At 45.2% G+C, this 27,272-nt stretch overlaps 1 protein-coding gene across 1 annotated transcript in view; it reads left to right on the top strand.

Annotated features, from left to right (window-relative positions):
* The window catches only part of KLF15 (KLF transcription factor 15), a 37,844-nt gene extending 34,364 nt beyond the window's left edge, over positions 1-3,480 (top strand). Inside the window, exon 3 of the mRNA XM_069206280.1 lies at positions 1,705-3,480. Coding sequence (XP_069062381.1) covers positions 1,705-1,873 — 169 coding nt within the window. The 3' untranslated portion in view covers positions 1,874-3,480. The remainder of the gene's footprint in view (positions 1-1,704) is intronic.
* The last annotated feature ends 23,792 nt before the right edge of the window (positions 3,481-27,272 follow it).

Genomic DNA, 27,272 nt, shown 5'->3' with positions numbered 1-27,272 from the left:
TTTAGTCTTCGAGCCAACCATAAGAGCAGGGAGCTCTCTGCGAGGTCTCGGCGAAAAGAAGGATGTAGTCATTGAATTAAGAACATTATTGGCACTAACTTTGATAATGATGTTCATCTGTATCTGTCCTCATTGGGACTGGATAATTCAAGACCTGGAGCTGTACAATTGTAGTAAAAACTGGATGTAGTGTTAAGTACTGTAAACTGCTAATGTACAATTATTCGGTCCAAAGGTCAGTGGCTTTTAAACCCACCATTGTGGTTTCATGGTTCTATTCCAGGAACCAGTCTGTCTAAGATTCTGGAAGTAGGTGGATTTAAATAATCACTTGTTGGGTGACTTAGAGCCTACAGCTATGAAGTTGAGGTTTGTTTCTATATAATCAAGGCCTTTGGGTGTGGAATGAATTGGTGTTTGTGTTGCGTATCAATGCGGTCCTGTTCCTCCTTTGCTCCCAACCTGCATCTCTCCTTACACTACTCACTCTTATAGACACGGCCGCTCACGGTCTAAATGATAGCATAGAATGTGAACTGACATGTCTGTCTTGCGCTCTAAACTGGAGGAAGAGGGCTATGCTCAAACAGTTCATCATAATTCCTATGACCAAAAAGCCGTACACAATGGCTGTGATCTCACAAAGGTCATCCATCCTCCAACTCTGCAATGTCACAAACGTTATATACAACAGCTATGATTCAGTAAAATCTGTGCCATCATTATTGTGAAGTGAGAAAGTTGTTCATGACGACAGTGATAGTGTTGATGATATAATGATGCCATGTGATGCCACAAAGGCCGTTCATCACTGTGCATTTGCCACAAGAGCGATGGTTGTGATGTTGCAAGCATTTAGAAGTTGTCGTCCAGCGAGAAGGAAAATAATAAAGTCTCTGGGCCTGATTTAGAGTTTGGTGGAAGGGGTTAGTCCGTCACAGACTTAACAAATATCCCCTCCGCCATATTACGATCCTATAAGAGCCAATGGAGATTGTAATGTGGTGAATGGGATATCCGTCACACTTCTGACGGGGTAGCCTGTCCGCCACACTTAAAATCAGGCCTTCTATTTTGACATCATCAACATTCACCAACAATAAGGATATCAGAACATTCCTTTTGGTTGATGAGATTTGAGACCAACTTTTATATAATCTTTGGATGCCCAGTTTCACAGAAGCCATTCATGACATTTGAGATGTCATAAAAGCTACCTTTGAACACTGTAGGGTCTTAAAGGTTTATCATGATGATGGCACAGGACAAGATTTGACCCTCTCACCCTCTCTAGATTTGACCCTCTCTAGTATTCCAGGGCTCTGTCTCTTGGTTACATGTTAGACAGTTAAAGTGTAACTAGACAATGATTCATTTTCATAAAAAATTACATCTGCCATTTTTAAAATTCTGCTGAGGCCCTCTGACATGGACGTTTGAGTTTGGAATTATGATTTGTTTAAACATTTCCCAATTTCACCCCAGGCAGTTTGGGACAAAAATATTTTCTGGATGCACCCAAGTAACATAGCTGCACACTGTGACTTATTATTAGATGTGCTACCTCTCTTGGCTTTTAGCACTCATTCTTTGCTGTAATCTACTTGTTCTGTTGAGAAGTGAGATGTCAGTGCTGCATTCATCATGTGTGAATTGTCACCTGAGCATCAATCCTCATGTCTTCCTGTTATTTTTCTTGCATAGGTTTTCTAGATCGGATGAGCTTTCCAGACACCGACGTTCACACTCTGGCGTAAAACCCTACCAGTGCCCCGTCTGTGAGAAGAAATTTGCCCGGAGTGACCACTTATCCAAACACATCAAGGTTCACCGGTTCCCCAGAAACAGCCGCTCTCCACGTCTACCGAACTGACCAACTCAGAGACCCCCCTTTTCCAATGGAGAATAGCCAACAATAGCACTTTGTCTGCCCAGCGTCCTGATAATTTATTGCCTCATGAACCAACAATTGTGTTACTTGATGCCACCACATATGAATGTGTTTTTTATCTAAAAAGCTGAGAAAGACTAGTACTTTTATATCCTATTGTGTTTTAGCTTTCTACCATCCTCTTCCTGGATGGGACACTGACATATATACGTGGCCGATGTCTTCTGCTCCAAGAAAATGTATGGGCTAATTTGCTGCTAGTTCAGTCAAAGGACCAGTCCACCTGCAGGGCCCCTCGCACAAAGGGTACTTGATGTGGGTTAAAGGGTTCTCCTCAAGTGTGTCTTTTCAGTCTATTCATCTTTAAATCATAGCCAGCTGCTACTCCCAGGGATTTGTGAGGCAGTCAGTATATGTTTGAAGTCAGCTCTTAAATCGAACAACACAACAGGATACCAAAAACAGGTCAACGGCACAGTTACTGCTTGCACAAAAACCTGACAGTATTTTTTGTTCCACTAAATGAAACATGAGCCACACTCTACACACTTTGTGATTAGAGACACCTAGGCCTAATCTGTTTGTTTAATTGTACTGATGTGGCATTGGAGGGGTCAAAGGTTGAGTCTCAGCTGCCCACCAACAGTGTATGGTTGATCGAATGTAAGTTGTATATTTGTCCTGTGCCTCAATAAAACCAACACCGCTTTGGTGGATTATCACCTTGGACACTGCCATCCCTGAGGTCTAAATGAAGAGCTTGAAGGACTGAGATGCCGTATGATGCATGTGTAATGTACCGTGCCATTGTGTGTATATGCGGAGCCCATGCAGTTTCAGTGGATTGGTGCTACGTCACTATAATACCTCTACCTTAAAGTGTTCAGTTTGTAACATGCCTGTCAGATGTCTATGTAACAGTAGGACAGAGAGACCAATGAGCCAGATAGAGTTCTGTTGACTTGTGTCCAGCAACTTGCTAATACCTTGGGCCCAATAGAGGAAATGGTACAAAGAAACCAGTAGTCAGTCAACAAGTTCTTTACCCTCATGTATATGCACAGTGCCTGCTTTCTTTTCATCCCAGCCTCTTCACAGAAAAGGAGGAGAGCAGGTATTGAAATATTTGGGAAAGTTACTGGCATGCAGAATCACTGCAAGCAGGATATAGACCAGTAATGGGCAGTGAGCTCCCAGTCTCTGGTTACTTTCAATGGTGCAAGGTCTGTGTTAAACACTGCATTTCTGGTGCAACATAGGGGCATGCAGGAAACGTGCTGCGTGCAGGAATTATCGAGATAGCAAAACCATCGTATTTAGTAATGCATTCCTCTAGTCTACACAAATTAATATACATGAATTTGCTTGTATTAACTGGTTTATCTCACATCCTATGAATGTATGTAAATAAACTGTACATAGATGCATCTTTATAAAATATCTTCTAATAATGTATCAAAAATTGTGTAAATTGGAGTCAAACTATATCTAGAAAGCAGCAGTGTACACAGAGGACAATTCTGTATATTTTATTTTGCTGTTCAAAAAATATATTTACTTTGACAATAAAAGAACAAACGGAAAAATAAGTTGTCTTATGATCTCTGATTTAGGCTGATTTCATCCAGATAAAGGTAGAGGTCATGCTGAGTGAGGAATTGGATATTCCAGAAAGAGTGTTGTAAGTTAAAACACTTAGACAAAGCTACATGGAATGCTAAAAATCATAACCTACATCAGACAAGCATATCCCACATATGCAGCTGGGCCACATTAAAATTCTCAAAAATCTCTAAACCAGACCACATGCGTTAGGATAAGGGCAGTTCAGTAATCTTACGTCAGAAAATATTTTCCAGATATGGAATTAGAAGACTCCAAGATTTAAAGATATGCGGTCTATACACCAGAACTACAGCTAGAAAAGCAAAATATTCAAGAAATATTTTGATCATACCTCAGGTATAGAAATAAAACATAGTAATATAGAAACTATATTGCAGATCCAGAAGTAGACAGCAGAATGTTGTCAGGTCTAGAAACCATGACTCAAGAATCAGTTGAGAGAGAATATACATTTAGAAATCTACACTTACGCATACTTAGAAGACCAGATAGTTCATAGGTCATCAAACCTCACCTAGAATGCACATTTAGAAAATGTTCAAATATTTACTGGGCAACAAATCTCACCCCAGAACTGTGATTACAAGAGTGTGCTATTTACAAATGGAGAAGCCATGCCCTAGGTACTCAATGAGGAGAAATTCTAACGTTAGTAAATGTAATGACAATACCGCAGGTATACAATTAAAAGACATTCTATCATCCATAAACCTAGAGACCTGTCCCATGTATTCTATTAGAAGACTATAATATATTGTAATCTGGAGACCACCTCATGATAACAATAGGATTATACAATAAGAATACGGTGGTATTTACATACCTTGAAGCCATTCCACAGGTATACAATTAGAATAAGTGTTAGTGTTCAGAAGGCTAGAAACAAGCTCTGCATATACAAAAAGAAGACCATTTCGTCTTTTTATCTTACCATTTTGGAATACACTCCAAAATAGACAATTAAAATGAAAGAATGAATTAATAAATGAATGACATGGCTTATAAAGTGCATAGCTACTCAGGGAGTGTCCCGGCGCAAGGTAACCAGATGACCTGCTACCGGGGGAATAAATATGAGGCAACCAAAAATGTTTTCAAGAGATTTTGTGTTTGAGAGATTCGTTGTGAAATAAGAGAACTGACAGTTTTCAACAATAAAGAGCCTAAAATATCACTTTGTGGCAGACAAATGAACGAGACAATCACGTGAAGCTGGTAGGCAGGGATTTCTTCATTATCTGCTAAAATGATGTGTCAATGAATGTCACATAATTTGTATTCACGTTTTATTATTTTCTGAGTTAAAATTATAATTAAAGGGATATTCATAAATAATGGAGAATACATGAAAAACATGTTCACATATTATTGATTGAAGCTCCTCACCATGTACTGGAGTGTACTACATCATACTACTTCATGACATCTTTTAAAAAGTTTGAGTACATTTGCAGGGAAGGTGGGGATGGAGATGGGCGCAAGAGCAATGCCATTACTTTCTTGATAGAGGCGCAGGCCGGTTTACTGCAGAAATGTTGATAGGAGTGTGTTTGTGCTTTGGTCAGATGCAAGTTCTTGAATCCGGAGACCATTTCACAATGTTTCACTGAGGGGACAATGAGAGTCAGTAAGAACAATGGTTTAAATTCTATTTGGTTTTTCCTTTCACTGCAGGTTTGTAGTGTCTCAGATGTTGGTTGTATAGTAGCTTGTCTTGGATCAGCGATGTGCATCCATTTGCTTTACATATACTATTCTTTGATTTTCGTGTGGATACTTCTTTGGTATATCTTTTAATGTCTTGGTCGTAGGAGCTTGGATGTCCCAAAGAAGCAATGGCACTTGCAATGAAAGAAGGTTTAAACTGAAGAGAACTAAAGAATCTGAAGGTTTAAATTGAAGAGAACTATTGGAGTGGTCGCACTAACAACTTCATGGGGTGCCTCAAGGCGGGGGGGGGGGCTTCTTTGTCCCATGATCAGGTCTTTGTTGGATGGAACAATTTGATTGGTGGATTTTGTTCACGTGGGCTTCCTGTTAGAGAATTGAACAGCGCTGTTGCTCAATTCAGATGAGTTGTTTGAGTGGCTTAGATGCAATGGTTTGAGGAACAGGAAATATTGCATCACAAATATGGCTTGCTGAATAGGTAGGCTCACAAACACGTTGGGGAAGTTCAAAAGCTTTCAGAGAGGTTCACTTTACCATCTGATAGGTCAAACAGATCCTGAAATGACTTAGAATGACCATAGATGTGTGGCTGAAAGCCAAAAGGTTCTCATATAAATTTGCAAAATGTTTTGTGAAAATTCGAGTTTAAGGACAGATTAGGAGGAAAGAGGAAGGTTGTTTCAGGAGGGTTTTTATGAAAACGGTTTGAAAGAAAAATATTGCTCTGAGCTCACTTGAAACTTAAAACATCATTATTATGCAAAGATAGGCAAACGAATAGTGATATCACAGAGGGACAGAGCTCGAACTCACTAAGGGGCATATTTAAGTCCCCCTAGTGCCACCGGAGCATCACTTTTCGTGGTGCTGTGGTGGCGCTAAGCATTGCTCCATATTTACAAGGAAGCATAACGCCACCTTTTGTTGCGTTGAGCCTTCTTGTAAATATGGACCCATCCGATGCAGTTTTCTGTATCAGAGGGGCGTGCAATGGCTGTTGCAGTTGGCGTTCCACCGCAACACCCATTGCTTTTGACGCTGCCCCAGATTTACGAGAAATGGCAAAATGTGGAGGAATGTTTTATTCTTCCTTGATTTTTGCTTTTTCTATATGTGCTGCATTCTGAAACACACATAGAAGAAGCAAAATGCCATGGATGATTGTTTATGTGCAGGAAAGTTTCCGCACACATAGAAGTGTGTGAGGTGAAAACGGGTGAGTGTTGTGTTCAAGTTACTGATGATTCTGGATCACCCATAACCATAATGTCTGATAAATTATTTTTGGAGAAATGGATTGGGATGGAATTGTTTCCCCTGATATACGCACTATTGCTTTTCACGGACAACAAATAGATTTGTGTGGTTATTTTATGGAATCCTTACAATATAAGGATCCATTTGCTCTAAGGTTTATGTGGCTAAGCGGGGTTACAACATTTTAGGATGGAAGGATCAGGGTAAGCTTGGGATGGTCATCAGACCGGGTACTGCACAACCAAATTTCTTTGATTAATGAAAGTGGGGCATGTGTTGGTTCTTTGGAGTATGTCTTGTTGAAACATAAAAAGATTTTTGAGGGTAGCTTGGGAGTGGTCAAAGGATTTGAGCATAAAATTGCCATTGCAGATTGTTTATGTGGGGCACCTTCCTACACATAAACAATCAATCCCCTCAACACAGACACTCTTGCACTATGGTGCAAGGATGCCTGTGTTGGCACTGGCAGCTAAATTTGGCACAGGGGGAAACACAGGGGTGGGCCGTATTTTAGTGAATACGGCGCATCCCTGCGTTTCTAAAGTGACACAGTGCGGCACTGCAAATTGTGGCGCAGCACCGCGCTGTACCACTTTTTAGTAGATCTGGCCCTAAGTGAGGTGTTGGGGATAAAAATACAACATACGCCATCTTTGGAAATCAGGAATGTATCAGAAACAAGTTCCAATGAAGGTGCTATAGCATTCACCACCTCCTCCAGTACTTTGGCAATTATTTGGCATTCACAGTTAGATTGCCCCACCACATACATGGGAAACAGGACACAGAAACATGGTTTGTTTGAGATGGCACAAGGCAGTCTTTGTCAATGGGGGATCTGATCAGGAGCGTGAAAGATATCTGGGACCACAAAGGCAGGGTAGCAAGCGCTGGACCAATCTCTAGGCAGGCCTACCACAAACAAAGTAGATTCCATAATATGCATTCAACTGGCCATAACAGTCCAGGACTTTTATCGGAATTCAGCATGGCAACGTAGCAAGCAATGACATTGAGGCAATGTCACGCTCTTTTGGAAATGACAGTCTTTTGCGTGGTGTACCCCCATATTTTTGCCTTGACTGTTTTTGTTGGCTGCCTCTAAAACTTTCAACATGATGAAACTGGCATAACCCAATTTGCCATATTTAGCTTACCTTTGCATCTGTAGTATACAGTACAAGAGTGTACATAGGGCCTGTAAGTCACAAGTGGACTGCAGTACTATGTCATCCACAACAGTGACAGTATAAACATTACTGCAGGCCTACTCTTGTCACCTGGCTGTGCAGTGTCAAACTGCAAATTCAACCTGTCAAAGGAACCCCTTTTGAAAAGACAAAATATTCCTTTAAAACATTAACAGGTCACCCCTAATTAGGCCTTATAACTCATAAGGCAGGGTGCAATGGCATTTAAAAGTAGGTAATGTAAAATATTAATATTATCGATGTCCTTCCAGTGAGAAGGCTCCAAAAGACATTTTCAATGTAGCAGGGTTGGTGCTCCATCGGAAAGCTCTGGGATAAAATAATTCATTTATAAATCATATCTCCAGCTAGGAAACAGCTACAAATTACATTATTGGACTTTTTGGAATATTTATTACTAGTTCAATTCACTAATGAAGTAATATTTGTAATAAATATTTGGGAAAAGGGTACTTTTAGAAAGGTACGTTTTCCTTGCTTAAAGCCTCTCAATGCCCATTTGCATGAACTCCAACAGCCACCTGGCAACTGAACAGTTCCCTTGATGAGGTGGGAAAACTCTTCCAGAGCATCCCCAAAGACCCTTTTTAAAATTTGCTCATTGAGGAGGTCCGCATGCCCACCCTCCGTAAGCCTTCTTAGGGCCTGTGGACTGCATCGCACAGGGCCTTTTTTTTATTGAGAGCAGAGGTGGGCCACACGGCCTCCCTCCCTGAACCTTGTTAGGCCCTGGGGACCCATCAATTCTACAATTAAAGGAGAGGGAGGGTGCGTGGACCCTCACCCTGAGCCTTGTTAAGCACTGGGGACCCCATTCCCAAGCCTGATTTTTTTAAATTAAAAGGAAAGGTGGCCATGTGGACCCCTCCCAAGCCTTTGTAGGCCTTGAGGACCCCACCCCCAGGGCCTTTTTCTTAAATTAAAGGGGAGGGAGAATACATGCCCCCCTCCCTGAGCCTTTTTAGGCCCTGGGGAGCCTATCCCCACAGCCATTGATTTTAATGAAAGATGAAGGGGGACCATTTCTCCCCCACCCCCGAGCCTTGTTAGGGCCTGGGGAGCCCATTCCCCATGGCAGTTTTTTTTAATTAAGGGGAAGTAGACCCACATGCCCCCCCCTCCCCAAGCCTTCTTAGGCCAGGGACCACATTCCCCAGGCCTTTTTTTATTGAAAGTGGAGGGGGGTCGCAAGGCCCTCCTCCCTGAGCCTTGTTAGGCCCAAGGGACCCCAACCCCAAAGGGCCATTTTTTTAAAATAAAGGAAAGGATGGCCATGTGGCACCTCTCCGAAGCCTTGTTAGGCTCTGGGCTCCATCCCCCAGGGCCACTCATTTAGATAAGGGAGAGGGGGCCTCTCTTCATGAGCCGTTATTGGATGCTGGCACCCCAGCCCTTGGGTCCGCATTTCTAAAGGCGAGTGCCCTGGTGCCAACCCAGGGCACCCAGTATATATTATTTGGGGGCTGCAGGAAGAGCTCAAAGGCCTCCACTGCCCCATCTGGCTCCCCACATGCTACGGGAGCTGGCAGAGCACCAATCCGCAGGGAGCAGCTACTAATGCTGCTCCCTTTGGGTGAGAGCAATTTTTTGTTCTGATGTCCTGCCTGTATCATGTGAACCATACCCAGTAGACGGGGTCCACAAGGCCATTAATGGCTCAGGGAGGGGGCTCTGCGTGGCCCCCTGTTGGACCTGCCCATTTTTTGCAGGGTCATCCCCAAACTTTTTGCCTTCCTCCTCCTGTTTTTCTGACCCTCTTTTTGTTGGCTGTAGGACTCTGGGCGCTTTATCAACGCTGATCAGTGCTAAAGTGCATGTGCTCCCCTTCTTAACTTAACATGATTTGCTTACATCTGATTGGCACATTTAATTTACCTGTAAGTCCCTTGTACAGTGGTATCCCTTGTACCCAGGGCCTGTACTTTAAATGCTACTATTCGGCATGCAGGAACAAATAGTTTGGTATAACTTAAATAGTAATTTCCTAATAGAAATTCCTACATTGTAGGGATCGCTATTAGGGAATCTCTATCTTTGTACATACCATTTTGCACTTTCTAAATAGCTATTTCTAAGGAGTTGCTATTTAGGAAATGCAAAATAAGTATTTTGTACATCTGGCCCTTAGAGTAAATTTAGAGTTTGGCGGATGGTGTTATTCCATCACAAACATAACAGCTATCCCATCCGCCGTATTACAATCCTATAATATCCAATATATGTGAATGGTAATACGGTGGACAGGATAATCGTCACATTTATGATGGAGTAACCCCATCCGCCAAACTGTAAATGAAGCCCTCAACAAAAAGAAATGCTTCGTTTTACTGGTTACACGAATGTGAACAGCGTTTTAAGAAACTCAAGCACACAATTGATAATGTCACTGAAATGGTCTACTTTGATCTGAAGCTTTATACAAGGTTGTTGTTGATGCAAGTCTGGTCAGGTTGGGTGGGATCCTTGCCCAACACAATGGACACCCACATGCTTGAAGGCATATTGTGGCATATTCAGGCAGAGGTTTGTCACAAACTGAACATGCCTATTCAGAACCTGAGAAAGAATGCTTAGCAGTGGTGTGGGTTTGTATGCATTTCCACGTATTCTTATATGGCAAACCTTTCACTCTTGTAACCGATCAGTAAGCATCGCTTACCATCTTTGGCAATCCAAAAGCCAAGATGCCTCCGAGAACTGAACACTGGGGCTTGGGATGACAGAAATATGACTACACTATGGTGCACGGTGCACGGAAAAGATCAAAACCGCACTACTGCTTTTCACGAGTGCTAGTACAGTGTCATGGTACCCTCTTCCAAAGCCTACATTAACTACATCATAAAGTCCAGTACCCCTGCTGCTACTTCTTTGGAACAAATTATTACTGCATAGAGCAATGATAGTGACTGTCGATATTAAAAGACATTATTGCACATCAATCCTGAAAAACATCACACTCCACCTCTCACGCATGACAGTGAATATCAGAAATATAGAAATGTGAACAAAGAACTATCCATTATTCAAGAATGTAATATCTTATAAGGTTCAAGAACTATCATATCCAAGAGTCTGAGACAGCAAGTAGTTGCAGTGGCCCATGAAAGGCATCATGGAATTGTTGTGACTAAACAGGCTCTCCAAGACCGAATTTGGTTTCTTTATCTTGACAAGAGAGTTGAAAGGGAATTGAAGGCCTGTAATTTGTGCAATTGCTTATCTCTCAGAATTACTCAACGTATCTTGAACATGTCATTTTTACCAAAACATGTATGGGGAAGAATCACTGTTGATTTCTTTGGTCCTCTTGACAATGGACATCACCTGATGGTGATTGTCAATGATTACTACCATTTTCCATTTGTAGAAGATCTCTCGTTGATTATTCAAGAAAGAGTCCTCAAATGATCAGATGGCATTTTTGTTATATGGGGTGCTCCTTCATTTCTAAAGTCTGACAATGGCCCCCTTTCAACAGTCGAGATTTCAGAGACTTTTTTAATCATCTCAATGTGTAGCAGCAGAAAATCACACCTCTTTGGCCACAAGCAAATAGCATTATTGAACACTCTACGAGCAAATTCTATCAGAAAAGCGTCTTTGCACTCTCAGGGAGGAGGGCGATTAACAGGATGATTTTAATCCCTTTCCCAATGTTGTTGGCTTAGTAGGCGATAGAGAAGTGGCAATAATTCTGGGCAAGAAAAGGAAGGAAGGGTGCATATTAATTGGTCGCTGTGGAGCGAATTATCCCATCCCTTCCAACAATTCTGCCACTGTCACCATCTGTCAGAACCCATTAATTGAGGCATCTTGAGATGTCTCTTGTTAAAACTTCAGACATTTGAGAATCACATTTAACATTCTTATTATCTAATTATTCATTTGTCAACACTTTTACAGAAATCAGTACTTTTCAATTTACACAATGGGATCCAATGTAGCAGAAACTGGGTCAGTGATCTAAAAGGGAAATCATTGATTTGAGATTCCGACTCCATCTATAGACAAGCCAGAGAGGTACTAAAGGGAACACAGAGGTTTTAAGGGTCGAATGGCTGGTGGAAGCATTGATAAGGCATGAAGCGAACCTATCATTAATCATACATTTTACGCAGTGACCCTTTTGATGAAGATGGATCATGGTATTCATAGCACAGTTGTCCGTTCTTGGGCTGTCCTAGTTATCTGGATACTGATTTTGCATGACGAGTAAACTCAGGCGGGTCGGGTTGGGAGGAGTATCTGAAATCAGGTTAGGGAATTTTTCTAAATGATCACAACTAAAACATGACCCTCCTTAGAGGGCTGCTGATTGGGCAGGCTAGGTAATATTTCCTGTACAAAGGCAGCACCTTCAGCATCCTGAGCTTCTTCTGTAGGGAAGCTAGGCCCGAGTAATGTTAAAAGCATCTTTTAGCCTGTCTAAATAACCTAGGGCCATATGTACTAAAGCATTTTCCTATAGACACAGAATGGGTAAAATCCTTTGGTACATCTGGCCCCTACTGTTTACTCTCCTTTGTTCTGTTTACAGTTAGAAATTTTTGTCCAGTATGCCTTCAACACAGCACCCAAAAACCCATCCTTTGTAGCTGCCAAAGCTGCAAAGTCTCGGAAGACCTGTTGGTGCATCTACTTTTTTCAAGCAGCCTTTCTCTCACTTTACTTGGCACAACCAATCTCAACAATTGATTCACATCAACCCAGTTCAGCCCATGCAATTCATTAACATTTAGAATTCTGAGGAATTTTGCAGGATCATGAATGCTAGGGAACTTTTTCCATGTATTAATCAGGGCCAACAGACATTAAAGTGGTCATTATGACATTGGCGCTGAGTGATAAATTGGCAGTAATACCACCAACAGGCTGGCAGTAATTACCACCAAATTATGACCATGGCGGTGATTACTCCCTTAGACAGCCAATGTACCACACCAACTGCTAGGGTGTAAACACTACTGACCACAGCGGTAGCCATCAACAGCCAGGCGGAAGACAAGGTACCGCCCTCCTTATTAAGACATAGCACACCGCCAGGATTCCTGGCGCGGTAACGACCCCATAGAAAGCCTTGCGGAAACAGAACACAGAAGACGAAAGACTCACCCTCGGAGACACAGAGAAGAACAAGGCCGCCATGGAACCGGAACTTCAAGTCTACCTGATGCTCTTCCACGCCATGCTCCACCTGGAACACCAATGCCGACAAAGACGACGACGGTGAGTACAGCTGCCTAGCACACAAGGGAGGGAGGGAGGAAAAGGAGAGTGACACACACACAATACACACCATTCACACACACCATACACACAACCAGCTGCAGATGAAAAACAGTGTCACAGACCCACGTCATATTAATGCAAGGACTACAGCATTCCAGAACAGAAAGTGTAATTGGATGTAAACAGCCACCATATTGTCTATGTGATAAGATACACATGAGTAACTGTGCAGAAAGGGCCAATGGCCAGTCCAAAGTAGAAAAGGCTCACATGGCCACAGGGCACAGTCCAAGCCCCAACTCTTTCCCTGATGTAATCCGCACTACACTGTGCAGGGGCAACATGGTGGGAATGGCCGGGCACCTCAGCTGAGCTGGAGGACTTGCCCACTGGTTCTGGAGGGGACTCCATGCCCATTACAATTAGCTGGGGAGTGCAAGGTCACAGCCTCTGAGTTGGGAGACTTGCCGACTGGTTCTGTAGGTGGCTCCATTGCCCATTACAATAAGCTGGGGAGTGCAAGGTCACAGTTCCGGAGGAGGGGGACTTGCCCACTGGTTTTAGAGGGGGCTCCATGCCCATTTTCCATTTTCCTATGCTGGGGAGTGCAAGGTCACAGTCTCTGAGTTGGGGGACTTGCCCACTGGTTCTGGAGGGGGCTCCATGCCCATTACAATTAGCTTGGGTGTGCAAGGTCACAGTCTGTGAGGTGGGGGACTTGCCCACTGGTTCTGGAGGGGGCTCCATGCCCATTTCCCTATGCTGGGGAGTGCAAGGACACAGTCTCTGGGTTGGGGGACTTGCCCACTGGTTCTGGAGAGGTCTCCATTCCCATTACAATTAGCTGGGGAGTGCAAGGTAACAGTCTCTGAGGTGGGGGACTTGCCCACTGGTTCTCGAGGGGGCTCCTTGTACAACAGTCCCTGGGGATGGCCTACATGCCCTCTGCTGGAGGTGGGGGCTGCTGTGTCCCAGCTTGAGGTGAGGGCTGCTGTGTCCCAGCCTGAGGTGAGGGCTGCTGTGTCCCAGCCTGAGGTGAGGGCTGCTGTGTCCCAGCCTGAGGTGAGGGCTGCTGTGTCCCAGCCTGAGGTGAGGACACCTTGACCACTGCTGTTTGGGGGGGGTGGGGGCTCTTGCCCCTCTTAGTTGGTGGAGTGGGATCCTTCCCTTTCCTGTCTGGTGGAGTTGGATCCTTCCCTTTCCTGGTTGGTGGAGTGGGATCCTTCCCTCTCTTGGGTGGTGGAGTGGAATCCTTCCCTCTCTTGCCTCCACGACTAGGAGGTGCCTCCACTGTCCCCGTGGACTGTTTGGCTGAGGTTCTGGGCTGGGTCGTTGGGACCCTACTCTTACGGGCAGGACCGGGGGTGGAGGAGGAGGGAAGAGGTCAAGTTGAGAAGGAAAAGCTTCTTAGGGACAGTGGGGTGGGATGAGGGAGGATGGATGGAAGTGGAGATTGAGGGAGTGGTTGTTGGAGGTGTATGTCTGCTGGACTTGGGTGCAGGTGCTTGGGCAGTGTGGTGATGTGAGGTGGATGGCTGTTGGGTGTCTGTGTGCATGTGCTTGTGTCTCTTAGGAGGTGGGGGCAGACAGGGTGGGAGAGGACACAGGGGACTCATGGATGGAGGTTGTGGAGTTGTCTGCAAGTGAGGTGTGTGTGCTGCTTGGTGTGGTGATGGTGGTGGTGGCTGTTGATGCAGTGCATGCAGGTGTGAGTGCGGATGTTACAGTGAGGGAGGAGGAGAAGTGGGAGAAAGTGGAGTCAGTGGATGTTGTCATGAGTGCAACTCTCTCTTGTATGTGTGAGTGCTTGTATCCTGAAGTGTGCTGCCTGTGTTTGTGCCACTCGTGTGATGGTTTGTGTGCATGCTTGTGTGCATGTGTGCATGGGATGGGTTGGGGTTGAGGAAATTGGGACTGCAAAGTGGTAGTTGGAGGGTGGACTGTAGGAACAGAGACAATGGCTGCCTTTAGATAGGAGGCCAGAGCCTAGAATGATCTCTGTTGGGCTGCCAATACACTGTGAATGCCCTCCAGGAATGCATTGCATTACTGCATCTGGGATGCCAGTCCCTGGATGGCATTCACAATGGTTGACTGCCCTACAGGGATGGTTCTCAGGAGGTCAATAGCCTCCTCACTCAGGGCAGCAGGGCTCACTGGGGCAGGACCTGAGGTGCCTGGGGCGAAGGAGATGCCCACCCTCCTGGGTGAGCGGGCACGGGTAATTTGATGAGGGGCTACTGGGAGGGCAGTGCTGGTATTTGAGGGTGGCAGCTGTACCTGTAGCTGGGGTGGCCCGAGGTGTCCGCCACCACCAGGGAGCTTCCATTGGAGGAGATATCAGAGTCAGTGTTGTCACCTCCTGTCTCCGCCATGGTGCTCCCCTCGCCCTCCGTCCCACTGGTCTCCTCGGTGTCGGTGGACTCAGCCTCCTGGGTCCTGTAGGATGCAGCTCCCTCTGTCGCCGGTGCCCCTGCTCCTCCACCAGATGATGCTAATGCACACATGGAGAAGATAACAGAAGAAAAAAGGGGGGGGTAGAGAGGAAGGGAGCACTGGGTCAATTACAGCACCAACACCACATATGGCATACATATTACCGTCACACAGGGATCAAGATTGTGTCCCATGCATCGCACTGGCATTATATTGGCTAGTTACCACACCAAGATGAGAGCCAAACACCGCCAACTGCACCCCTCCTGGGACCCCCTGCGCCCTGTCTGACATGGTATGCAATCTAGCCATGTTACCAGATTTAGCAATACACCATTACCCCTGAGCTGGATCACACTGCGTTCTCTGAGCTGGCATTGAGGGGCACCCACTAACTGACAGCCACCACCAGGTTCCCAGGCCACCTACCAATCATAGTTGTAACGCACACTGTACTTACCCCCTTGTGGCTACTGTGATGCCCTCAAGCGCCCATCCAGATCTGGGTAGGGCACCGCCAGTATGCGGGCCATATTGCGTTCAGGGTCTGACGGGCACCCCACCCTCATTGGGAGGCCATCCCCAGCTGGGCCTCCGTGGTCTTCCAGACCCAGCGTCTCAGGTCCTTCCACCTCTTCCTACAGTGGGTGCTCTGCCTGCTGTAGACCCCCAGGGTCCACATGTCCTTGCCGATGGCACGCCACAATCCCTTTTCCTGATGGGCACTGACCTGAAAAGGAATCACAGACACAAGGACACCATTAACCAGACAATCCAGCTGTCACACATACGGCCCATAAATCCCCTTCCACCCCATTAGCGCACACATTACTCAGCGTCCACCATTGTACACTACCACCAGACATACAACCCCCAAAATGACACAATGCTTGCACACACATCTCCATGCAACCCTCTCACATGCATCGTGCCCAAGGTGTACTCACCTGTTGGTCTGGAGGCCCATACAGCTGCCCATACTGTGGTAGGACCCCATCCACCAAACGCTCCAACTCCTCCAAAGTGAAGGAAGGGGCCCTTTCCCCGGTCACACAGGCCATGGCAGGATCCAGACACAGGTCACAGCAGCACACGCAGTGTAGGTGTTGCCTGTGGAAAGTCAGGAATCGAGTGAGGGTATGGACAGAAAATGGTGGTCACGTCAGCAGCGGTGCACACCGACACCGGTGATCCCCATTGGCCACTGTACTCCATAGAGCCCCATGTTATCCAATGAGGAATAGCATGGCGGTGCAAGACCGCCTTCTACCGTGGCGAGCTACGCCAGTGGAGCTACCTCACTTCCACCTGTCCCTACATGCAGGGCAGGCGGTCGACATTTTATGGTTGTGGATAGTATTCAGATAATGGAGAACTGCGTCATTTCCATTTTTTGCACATACATTGTCATTCCCAATGTCCCATTACGTTCCTGCTCTATGTACACTGAGGTGGTGGTTCCATTGTTTAAACTGTGGCAGCCCACTCACTCTTGTGTCCCTTAGATACCTACCACTGCAGAGGAATCGGAGAACAAGACAAGCCCCGTATACAGACCCATTGTGAACTTGGCTACACTGGAGGAGAGGCATATAAAACTCACCTATTGACTGGACAGGGCCACAATCACAGAGCTATGTGCTCAATTGGAGCCTGATCTGATATTAGCTATCCGTCATCCTACTGGGATCCCCCCTCTAGTGCAGATTCTATCAGTGCTCCACTTCCTGGCAACTGGTTAATACCAAGTGACAGTGGGCTTGGCAGCAGAAATGTCACTGCCAATGTTCTCAATCGTGCTGGCAAGGGCTTTGTCTGCCCCAGTGAAACACATATGCAGCTACATCGCCTTCCCCCAAGTGGAAGATTTGGCCACTGTGAAGGCAGGATTCTATTCAATGGGACACATACCCAATATTATTGGGGAGATTGACAGTACACATGTTGCGTTTGTCCACCCTGCCAGAATAAACAGGTGTTCAGGAATTGGAAGAGTTGACACTCACTCAATGTGCAAATGGTGTGCCTGGTGGACCCGTACATCTTCCACGTCACTGCCAAGTATCCTGGATCGGTGCATGACGCCTTCGTCCTGAGGAATAGCAGCATTCCTCATGTGATGGCACAACTACAGAGGCACAGGGTGTGGCTAATTGGTGAGGCTGAGTCCCCACCCAAAGAATGTCAGTGTATGCCTTCTGGTGTTGACCCCATACCATTGTGTAAGGGTAATGTTTGTCCCTCAATACTTGCAGGTGACTCTGGCTACCCAAACCTATTGTGGCTCCTTGACCTCTGTGAGGAATGCCAGGACAGGGGCTGAGAATCGTTATAATGATGCACATGGGCGAACCTGGAGAATTATTGAGAGGACCTTCGGCCTCCTGAAGGGCAGGGTCAGATGCCTCCATCTAACCAGTGGATCCCTGTGCCACTCACCCGAGAAGGTCTGCCAGATAGTAGTGGCATGCTGCATGTTGCATAACCTGGCCCTCAGATGACATGTGCCTTATCTGCAGGAGGAGGAGACGGGAAATTCCCCTGTGGCAGCAGTGGACCCTGAGGACAGTGAGGATGAGGAAACAGAGGATGAGGATGTGGACAACAGAACATCCGTTATACGTCAATACTTCCAATGACACACAGGTGAGACAGTGGAACTGACCATTCCTCTGATCTGATCTGATGCTGTGGCTGCAGCATTATGGCATTCACTTCCTTTGCATCTCTACTTACTGTCACCTATGGCTTCTCATTTTGCAGATGCTGGTGATGTGACAACCGTGTACTGATGTGATGTCTACAGACAGATACAGGTCTTAAAATGTATGCTATCACAGTGTTCAGATCATTTGCACAAGATGTAACTGTTTCCATATATGCACATTTTCATCACAAAAAACACTTTCACTTAGGTCGTGTTCAAGGGTGTTTATTGTAGTGCAAATAATTGATGGAAAAGTGCAATGGAATAGGGTGATGGTAGAGGAAAGTCCAAGGTATTGTTCCAGTCTGTTTGTAGCACAGGTCCAGTGTCCAAGGGGCCATAGGAAGGGGAGCAAAGCCAGTTAAAAGTGGACAAGGTGGGACACAAGGGGGACATTCAGGAGGGTCTCATTTCCTCCCGGTGGTCTTGATCTTGGCAAGTGTCTCTGGCTTCTGTCTGGGTCGCAGGGAACATTTGGGGGTGGTTCACCTTCAGCAGGAGGAGGGATGCTGGTGGCCTGTGGGTCCTGTGGCAGGGCCTCCTACCCACTAGCTGCAGCAGAAGTGGTGGGCTGGTCAGTAGACTGGCTAGTGGTAGGGGCCCGCTGGTGTGCTGTCCATTCCCTCATGATGTTGGCCAGATCTGCCAGCACCCCTGCTATGGAGACCATGGTGGTGTTGAGGGCCTGCAAATCCTCCCTGTTCTCCTGATGGTGCACCTCCTGCAGCCGCTTGCTCTCCTGCATGTTGGTTAGGATCTGGCCTATCTTGTCCTGGGATTGTTGGTAAGCCCCCAGGACATTGGTGAGTGCCTTCTGGAGAGTCGGTTCCCTGGGCCTGTCCTCCCCCTGACGCACAGTAGTCCTCCCAGTGTCCCTGTTCCCCTGTGCCTCTGTCTCCTGAACGGTGTGCCCACTGCCACTGACCCCAAGTCCCTGATTGTCTTGGGAGTGAGGTGTGGACTGGGGTCCCTGTACAGGTGGGCACACTGCTGATTGACGTGTCCTGGGGACAGAGGTGTGGGGATGTTGTGTGGGTGCTGTGGTGTTGGATACTGATTGGGGAGGCTCTGTGGTGAACTGTGCGTGGGCTGGTGTGGCTGACTGACCAGTGGTCCCTGATGGGCCAGCTAGTTCATCCAGATCCTGAAGTCCAGAGTTACTATCATCACTGGGGGCGTCTTCTGTTGGGGGACTGGTGAGCCATGGCACCTCCTCGCCGCTGAGATTGGCTGGGGCACCTGTGGGGATGTAAGTGATGTATTATACTGTACTTTATGTCTGTGACATATTGTACAACCCTTGCTTCCCCTCTATTGTTGCTGTTGCCCTGCCACCTTTGTTTGTGTATGGTGATGGATTGTGTGCTTGTTAGTTCTCCATGCTGTGCATGCTTTGGTGATGGGTGTCCATGCAGGGCTGGGAGGGCTGTCCATGCATTGGTATGGCATGCAGGGCTTGGCATTGGGGTTAGTCATATGTGTAGGTGCAGTGTGTGGGATGGAGTGGAGTGATGGGAGTTAGGGTGAGGGGTTGAGATGGCATGCAGGTATGAGGGATGATAAGTAGTAAATATTGATTCACCAGTGTCCAGTCCTCCGGCTACTCCAGTGAGTCCCTCAGGATGCAGTATTGCCAAGACTTTCTCCTCCCATGCTGTGAGCTGTGGTGACCTACTGCCAGGCGAGCTGTATGGCGAGCTGGTGCCTTGCTGCCACCGAACGTACCTTCCCCTGTAGGTCGTTCCACCTCTTCCTGATGTCGTCCTGTGTTCTTGGATGCTGTCCCACGGTGCTCACCCTGTCCACGATTCTCTGCGATTGTCAAAGCCCAGCTCACCTGAGTTCTTGTTCAGTTCTGATGGAGGTTGAAGACAATCCGACCCCACCCTGAAACTGCTTGTTCCAGCACACTAGTTTTTTAAAACAGTGCACTAAGAACAGAAGCTCAAGGGAAGGGGGGAAGTGGATAAAATAAAAGAGAGACAACACCGTTCTTGCGTTTCCACTGTTGAAGTGCTGCACAAATCTGCGGCCCTTTCTGACTTCTGTAGAAACTGGTGCCTCTTGGATCCTGGTCTCTAGTTTCCAGGTTTGGAATGTGTTACTGCTCTGGGATGCGTTTTCTATTACTGTAAAGCTTTTTTCCCATATTTCCAGAATCTTTTATAAAACAAATACTGTACTTTTACATCAAAATACAGCATGTAATTTGTGCAAGTCCTTGATTTACTGTTTGCCTTGCTGTTAATGGTTTCCACTGTTCGATTCTTAAAAGTTCCATGAGAAAAAACAATGTTTGCTTCACAAAGTTCTGCAAAATATTCTTGTAACAAAGAGTTTGAATCACAATATTTGTGGAAGGTATTTCGTTTCAAACTGTCTATACACGAATCCAGAAATTGTTGTCAAAGTTCTTTCAGGTAATAAAAGGTTTTGCACTTACTTGTTGCTGGCAAGAGATACTGATCAGTCTAACCTTGTCTTCTTTCTCTTTTGCATTCTACTCATAGGAGAGAGGCTTAAGCAAGGAGGAACCGGAAACCGGAAGAAGGAAGAGCCAGAAGCTGCGCCCATTGAAGTCAACGAAAGTCTGTAAAGAGCAGGAGCGCCAGCGCCGAGGGATCCGTTCTCAGGTAAGCGGGAGGTAGACGAGCACAAGCACTGGGTGAGGCTCGGGGGATGCCTTTTATAGACAGGGCTGGGTGTGGTTTGAAGGGCTAGGTGTGGTCCTCACATGCTGCACATGTTCTTGGAAGGTGTGCAGAGCTGGGTGTGGTTTGAAGAGCTGGGTGTGGTCCTCACATGCTGCACATGTTCTTGAAAGGTGTGCAGAGTTTCAGTTATTATACAAATGAGTTGGATTAACACATGGCCTAGGGAGGAGTATTTTAAAGAAGCCTTGGTAAAAGCAAGGCCCAATGTGTAAACAAAACAGCACATTAAACAACATACACAGAAGCCTGGGGGGGGGGAAGGTGAGATAACAAGAAAGGTTTTCAATAGTAAGTTTAAAAGGGAGCTATTACAGAACCCACTAGTGCAGTGAGAGGGGACTTGCTCTTTGCTGTGTACAAACCCTAACAGTTGCCCCCCTCAAAGGCCCTCCTACAGGACGGGGTTTTCCTGGATTTTTTAAATAAAACCGTTCAATCAGCTGTGGGGCATGTACATATGATGCTGGTTCCCATGAATTCTCAGATTCATCATATCCTTTCCATTCTACTAAATAAAACAGACGTCCACTAATTCTTTTTGAGTCTTTTATGCTTTTCACTTCATATTCCAGATTTCCCTTAATTGGTATGGGTGGAGGTGGTGGTTCAGGTCGGGTTTTTGAGTTGTACGGCTTAAGCAAGGACACATGGAATGTAGTATGTACTGGATATTCTTTTGGTAAATCTAATTTTACTGTTACCGGGTTTACTATGGCAGTTATACTAAAGGGTCCAATGAAACGTGGTTGCAGCTTTCGGGATCCCTCTATGTTTAGGTTCTTTGTGGAGAGCCATACCTTGTCACCAATTTTATACATTGGGGCCTCAGACCTGTGTTTGTCTGCTTGTCTTTTCATTCTTTCCTTGTACTTTAATAAATGTTTCCTGGCTTTGTCTTGTATGTCACCTAACCTCGTTAGTCTATCCGTTACTGTAGGCAACAGGGAATCTTCTAACAAAATGGGTATAGCTCTTGGATGATACCCCTGCAAGAAATAGAATGGTGAGCAAAGTAGAGCTGAATGCTCAGTATTATTATAAACAAACTCTGCTACAGGGAGAGCTTCCAACCATTCACTAGAATAATCAGCCAATAAACAACGTAGCGTTTGAAGTAAGGTTTGGTTCAGTCGTTCAGTCTGTCCATCTGTCTCTGGGTGGAAAGCAGTGGATAAGGCCACATCTATTTTCAGTTTTTCACATAATTTTTTCCAAAATCTGGAGTTGAACTGGCTCCCTCTGTCTGACACCACTTTGCTTGGCAAACCATGTAAACGCACAATTTCCCTTATAAAAATATCGGCAAATTCTGCCGCCGTGGGTAATTTCCGTAATGGTACAAAATGTGCCATTTTAGATAAAAAATCCACTATAACCAACACTGTTGTGAAGGATTTTACAGGTGGTAAACCTACAATAAAGTCTACGCTCACAATGTGCCAAGGTTGTTTGGGTGTTGGCATTGGTATTAACAAGCCGTCAGGAGCCTTATGAGAAGATTTATGTCTTGCACAAATTGGACAGGTAGTGACAAATTGCTTAATGTCCTTTCTTATAGTGTCCCACCAAAAGTGTTTTTGCACATTTTCCAGGGTTTTTACCCAACCAGGATGACCTGCCAACGGTGAGGCGTGATGCCAAATTATCACCTGTGTTTGTAATTCAGAGGTGGGCACTAACAGCATGTTGTCGTGATACAATAAACCTCGTTGTATTGTGTTATGGGAATCCTTTAACCAATCCTGAGGTGCTATTTGCATGTGTGCATTATATAGATCTGTGATGAAATCCTTCTGTTGTACTGGTGCCAACAACTTTTGGGGAGGAATAATGGGTTCTCCTATTTTATCTTGTTTCATGTCTGAGGTATGTCCGTATCTAGATAACACATCAGATTGAATTTGTTGTGCACCTGGTCTATAGGTTATAACAAAGTCAAATGTGCTAAAAAAAATTAACCAGCGCATCTGACGTGGTGTTAGTGCTTTAAGTGATCCAAAAAACTGTAGGTTCTTATGGTCAGAAAAGATTGTAACTGGGTACTTGGCTCCCATTAAATGGTGCCTCCATTCTGAAAACGCTACTTTGATAGCTAGTAGTTCCCTTTCAGCCACAGTGTAATTTTGTTCAGCTGGCAATAACTTTTTGGAATAGAAGGCTATAGGATGTAACTGGCCATCTACTGCATCTCGTTGAGAGAGAACTCCTCCTAAAGCTACTTGTGAAGCATCCGCTTCAACAAAAAAGAGCAAGTCAGGATCAGGATGTTTCAGAATTGGGGCTGAAGTGAACTTTTGTTTTAGGAGTTGAAAGGCGTGTGCCGCCTCATCAGTCCAAAGAAATCGTTGCCCTTTCCGCAACAAGGTAGTTATTGGGGCCGCAATATCTGCAAAATGTGCAATAAACCTCCTATAAAAATTGGCGAAACCTAGAAATTTCTGAATATCTTTTACAGAGGATGGTTCTGGCCAATCAGCAATAGCACTGATTTTCTTTACATCCATAGTTATTCCTTGAGGTGACAGGCAGTATCCTAAAAAGTCCACCTTGTTGACATTAAAAGTACACTTTTCTAACTTAGCAAAAAGATGATTTTCTTTTAACTTTGATAATACTGCACGAACATGTTGGGTATGTTCTTCTGAGTTCTTAGAGTAAATGAGGATGTCGTCTATGTATACTATGACACAAACGTCCAGGAATTCGTGTAGGACCTCATTTATAAAGAACTGAAAGGCCGCAGGGGCATTACATAACCCAAAGGGCATTACTGTGTACTCAAATAAACCAAACTTTGTCTTGAAAGCTGTCTTCCACTCATCCCCCTTTTTTACTCGGACCAGGTGGTAAGCTCCCCGCAGATCTAGTTTAGTGTATACAGTAGAATGTCTTAATTGATCCAACAACACAGGTATTAGAGGAAGAGGATATTTATTCTTTATTGTAGCCTTATTTAGTCCTCTATAATCGATACACGCGCGCAGGGATTTATCCGGCTTCGGGATAAAAAAGAGTGGAGATGACACCGGAGATGTGGAATGACGGATGAACCCAGACTGTAGTAGGTCATCTAGGTAGGTTCTTAAGTATTTGGTTTCTTCGTCAGTCAAAGCGTATACTCTGTTATTAGGTAAAGGGGCCCCTGGGATAAGATCTATACGGCAGTCATAAGACCGATGTGGGGGCAGCACACTAGCCTTTACTGGATCAAAGACGTCTTTAAAGTCAGAATATTCAGGAGGGAGACTTGGTTCATCTTGTGTAACACTAGCACAGTGTAATACTGTGCTCTGTTCTGTACCTGCTTCTTGATAGCAATTGGTTCTACAGAAAGAGGAATCCAAAGTAACAGTTCTATTCACCCAATCAATTTTTGGGTTATGAGTTGTTAACCAGGGTACCCCGAGAATCAAACCAAAATTAGGAGTATCTATCAGATCAAAGCTAATCACCTCTGTGTGCCCGTTCTGACAGACCATAACAAGTGGACTTGTTTGTTTTGTGATTAATCCAGAGGTCAATTCTGACCCATCCACTGCACATACTGCTTCTGGACAAGGCTTTAGGCACATAGGAAGTCCTAAGATTTCAGCTAACTTATTATCCACAAAATTTCCTGTCGCGCCTGAGTCCAGTAGGACAGGGAGAGAATGCCTCACTTGGGTAGTAACAATTAAAACGACCTGAATTATGAAATGTCTAGGTATGTGCGGTACCCTGAAGGCTGCAGCATTAGAGGTTTGATTAAGATGTTTTCTCGAACAAGTAACCTCTCCCCTTGTCGAGCTTAATCGTTTCCCGATTCAGTTGAGGAGGTGGAGGAAACAGCACCCTTTCGTGGAGTTTTAGGCTTTACTGGACATTCTCTGGCAAAGTGACCTGCCCTGCCACAATATAAACATAATTGAAATTTTCTCCTTCTTTCTTTTTCCTCTGATGTGAGTGGACCTCTGAGTGTCCCTATTTGCATAGGCTCTGGTTCAGGGAGTTTATTATCTGTGTCTTTCTTCTCGTGTCTAATAAAAGTTAACCGTGATTCCAGTTTGTATTTATCTCCCTTTCTTTCTCCTAGTCTATGTTCTAATTTCACAACTAAATCTACAAAGTCCGAATAGTCTTTTGGCAAATCAACGATATGAGCCAGCGCGTCTTTTAACTCGTCTCTCAAACCTTTATAAAAAAGGGAGACACGCTTTTCTTCTGGCCACTGTGTCTCGGTGAGTAAACGATTAAAACTAGTGAGATAGGTCAATAAATCCTTGTTACCTTGTTTAAGATTTAAAAGCTCATTATCACTTGCCTGCATGAAAGTGTGTTTTGCAAAAAGGCTGGTCATGGTACGTTTAAATTGATTCCAATTATGGAGGATGGGATCATCTCTATCCACGAAAGGAATTGACTAATTGGCTGCTGTGCCACCCAAATAAGACAAGACGAATGCCACTTTCGTATCATCAGTAGGGAACTGTTGTGGCTTACAAATGAAGTGTAATTGACATTGATTGATAAAAACATGGAATTTGTTACTATCTCCATGAAAACGTTCAGGTGCTGCTAAGGGCACCACATTAGGAACATTAACAGAAACCTCAACTGGGGAAGGCAAAGTTGTATGTTTTGATGGCGCCCCTGTCTCTGAGGAGGTTTTAAACAAAGGCGTAGAAGCTGTGTTCCACTGAGATCCCCTAAATTTATACCTGCTTAAATCCTGTTTTAAAGAGGTATTCTCCATCTTTAATCTCTCTATTTCCTCTTGCATATGTTGCAAGATGCCAGACACTGATTCATTATGAGCCAAGTCCTCATTTAGGGCCTGCGCCATATCCGTGACGTCAATGCCCTCTATTTCTTCCCCGGTATTCATCGTCCACCAGAACAGAAATTTTTTAAGGCTTGTGCTTCTGTCAAAGCCCAGTTCACCTGAGTTCTTGTTCAGTTCTGATGGAGGTTGAAGACAATCCGACCCCACCCTGAAACTGCTTGTTCCAGCACACTAGTTTTTTAAAACAGTGCACTAAGAACAGAAGCTCAAGGGAAGGGGGGAAGTGGATAAAATAAAAAAGAGAGACAACACCGTTCTTGCGTTTCCACTGTTGAAGTGCTGCACAAATCTGCGGCCCTTTCTGACTTCTGTAGAAACTGGTGCCTCTTGGATCCTGGGGCCAGATGTAGGAAGCACTTTGCGAGTCGCAAACGGCAAAATTTGCGTGTTTCCTATGCAGAAATGCATTTTGCGAGTCGTTACCGACTCGCAAAATGCATTTCCGAATCGCAAATAGGAAGGGGTGTTCCCTTCCTATTTGCGATTCGCAATGGTATGCAATTCCATTTGTGACCGCTTATGCGGTCGCAAATGGAGTCGCAGTTACCATCCACTTGAAGTGGATGGCAACCCATTCGCAAACGGGAAGGGGTCCCCATGGGACCCCTTCCCCTTTGTGAATGGACCCCAAAATATTTTTTCAGGGCAGGGAGTGGTCCAAGGGACCACTCCCTGCCCTGAAAAAACCGAAACAAAAGGTTTCGGATTTTTTGAAATGCAGCTCGTTTTCCCTTAGGGAAAACGGGCTACATTTAAAAAAAAAAAAAACTGCTTTATTGAAAAGCAGGTCGCTAACATGGAGGCCTGCTGACTACAGCAGGCCTCCATGTTAGCGAGTGCCTATACTCGCTATGGGGCCGCAATTTGCGACCCACCTCATGAATATTCATGAGGTGGGTCATTGCGACCCCATAGCGAGTTGCAGTCGGTGTCTGAGACACCGTACTGCATAGCAATTTGCGAGTTGCAAATTGCGAGTCGGAAGGACTCGCAATTTGCAACTCGCAAATTGCTTCCTTCCTACATCTGGCCCTATGTCTCTAGTTTCCAGGTTTGGAATGTGTTACTGCTCTGGGATGTGTTTTCTATTACTGTAAAGCTTTTTTCCCATATTTCCAGAATCTTTTATAAAACAAATACTGTAATTTTACATCAAAATACAGCATGTAATTTGTGCAAGTCCTTGATTTACTGTTTGCCTTGCTGTTAATGGTTTTCACTGTTCGATTCTTAAAAGTTCCATGAGAAAAAACAATGCTTGCTTCACAAAGTTCTGCAAAATATTCTTGTAACAAAGAGTTTGAATCACAATGTTCGTGGAAGGTATTTCGTTTCAAACTGTCTATACACGAATCCAGAAATTGTTGTCAAAGTTCTTTCAGGTAATAGAAGGTTTTGCACTTACTTGTTGCTGGCAAGAGATACTGATCAGTCTAACCTTGTCTTCTTTCTCTTTTGCAGGTTACTCATAGGAGAGAGGCTGAAGCAAGGAGGAACCGGAAACCGGAAGAAGGAAGAGCCAGAAGCTGCGCCCATTGAAGTCAACGAAAGTCTGTAAAGAGCAGGAGCGCCAGCGCCGAGGGATCCGTTCTCAGGTAAGCGGGAGGTAGACGAGCACAAGCACTGGGTGAGGCTCGGGGGATGCCTTTTATAGACAGGGCTGGGTGTGGTTTGAAGGGCTGGGTGTGGTCCTCACATGCTG

Source organism: Pleurodeles waltl, chromosome 9 (assembly GCF_031143425.1).
Source record: "Pleurodeles waltl isolate 20211129_DDA chromosome 9, aPleWal1.hap1.20221129, whole genome shotgun sequence".
In the NCBI taxonomy this organism is placed as follows: Eukaryota; Metazoa; Chordata; class Amphibia; order Caudata; family Salamandridae; genus Pleurodeles; species Pleurodeles waltl.
The sequence above is the reverse complement of the archived record's forward strand: the minus strand, read 5'-3'. Positions and strand labels throughout refer to the sequence as shown.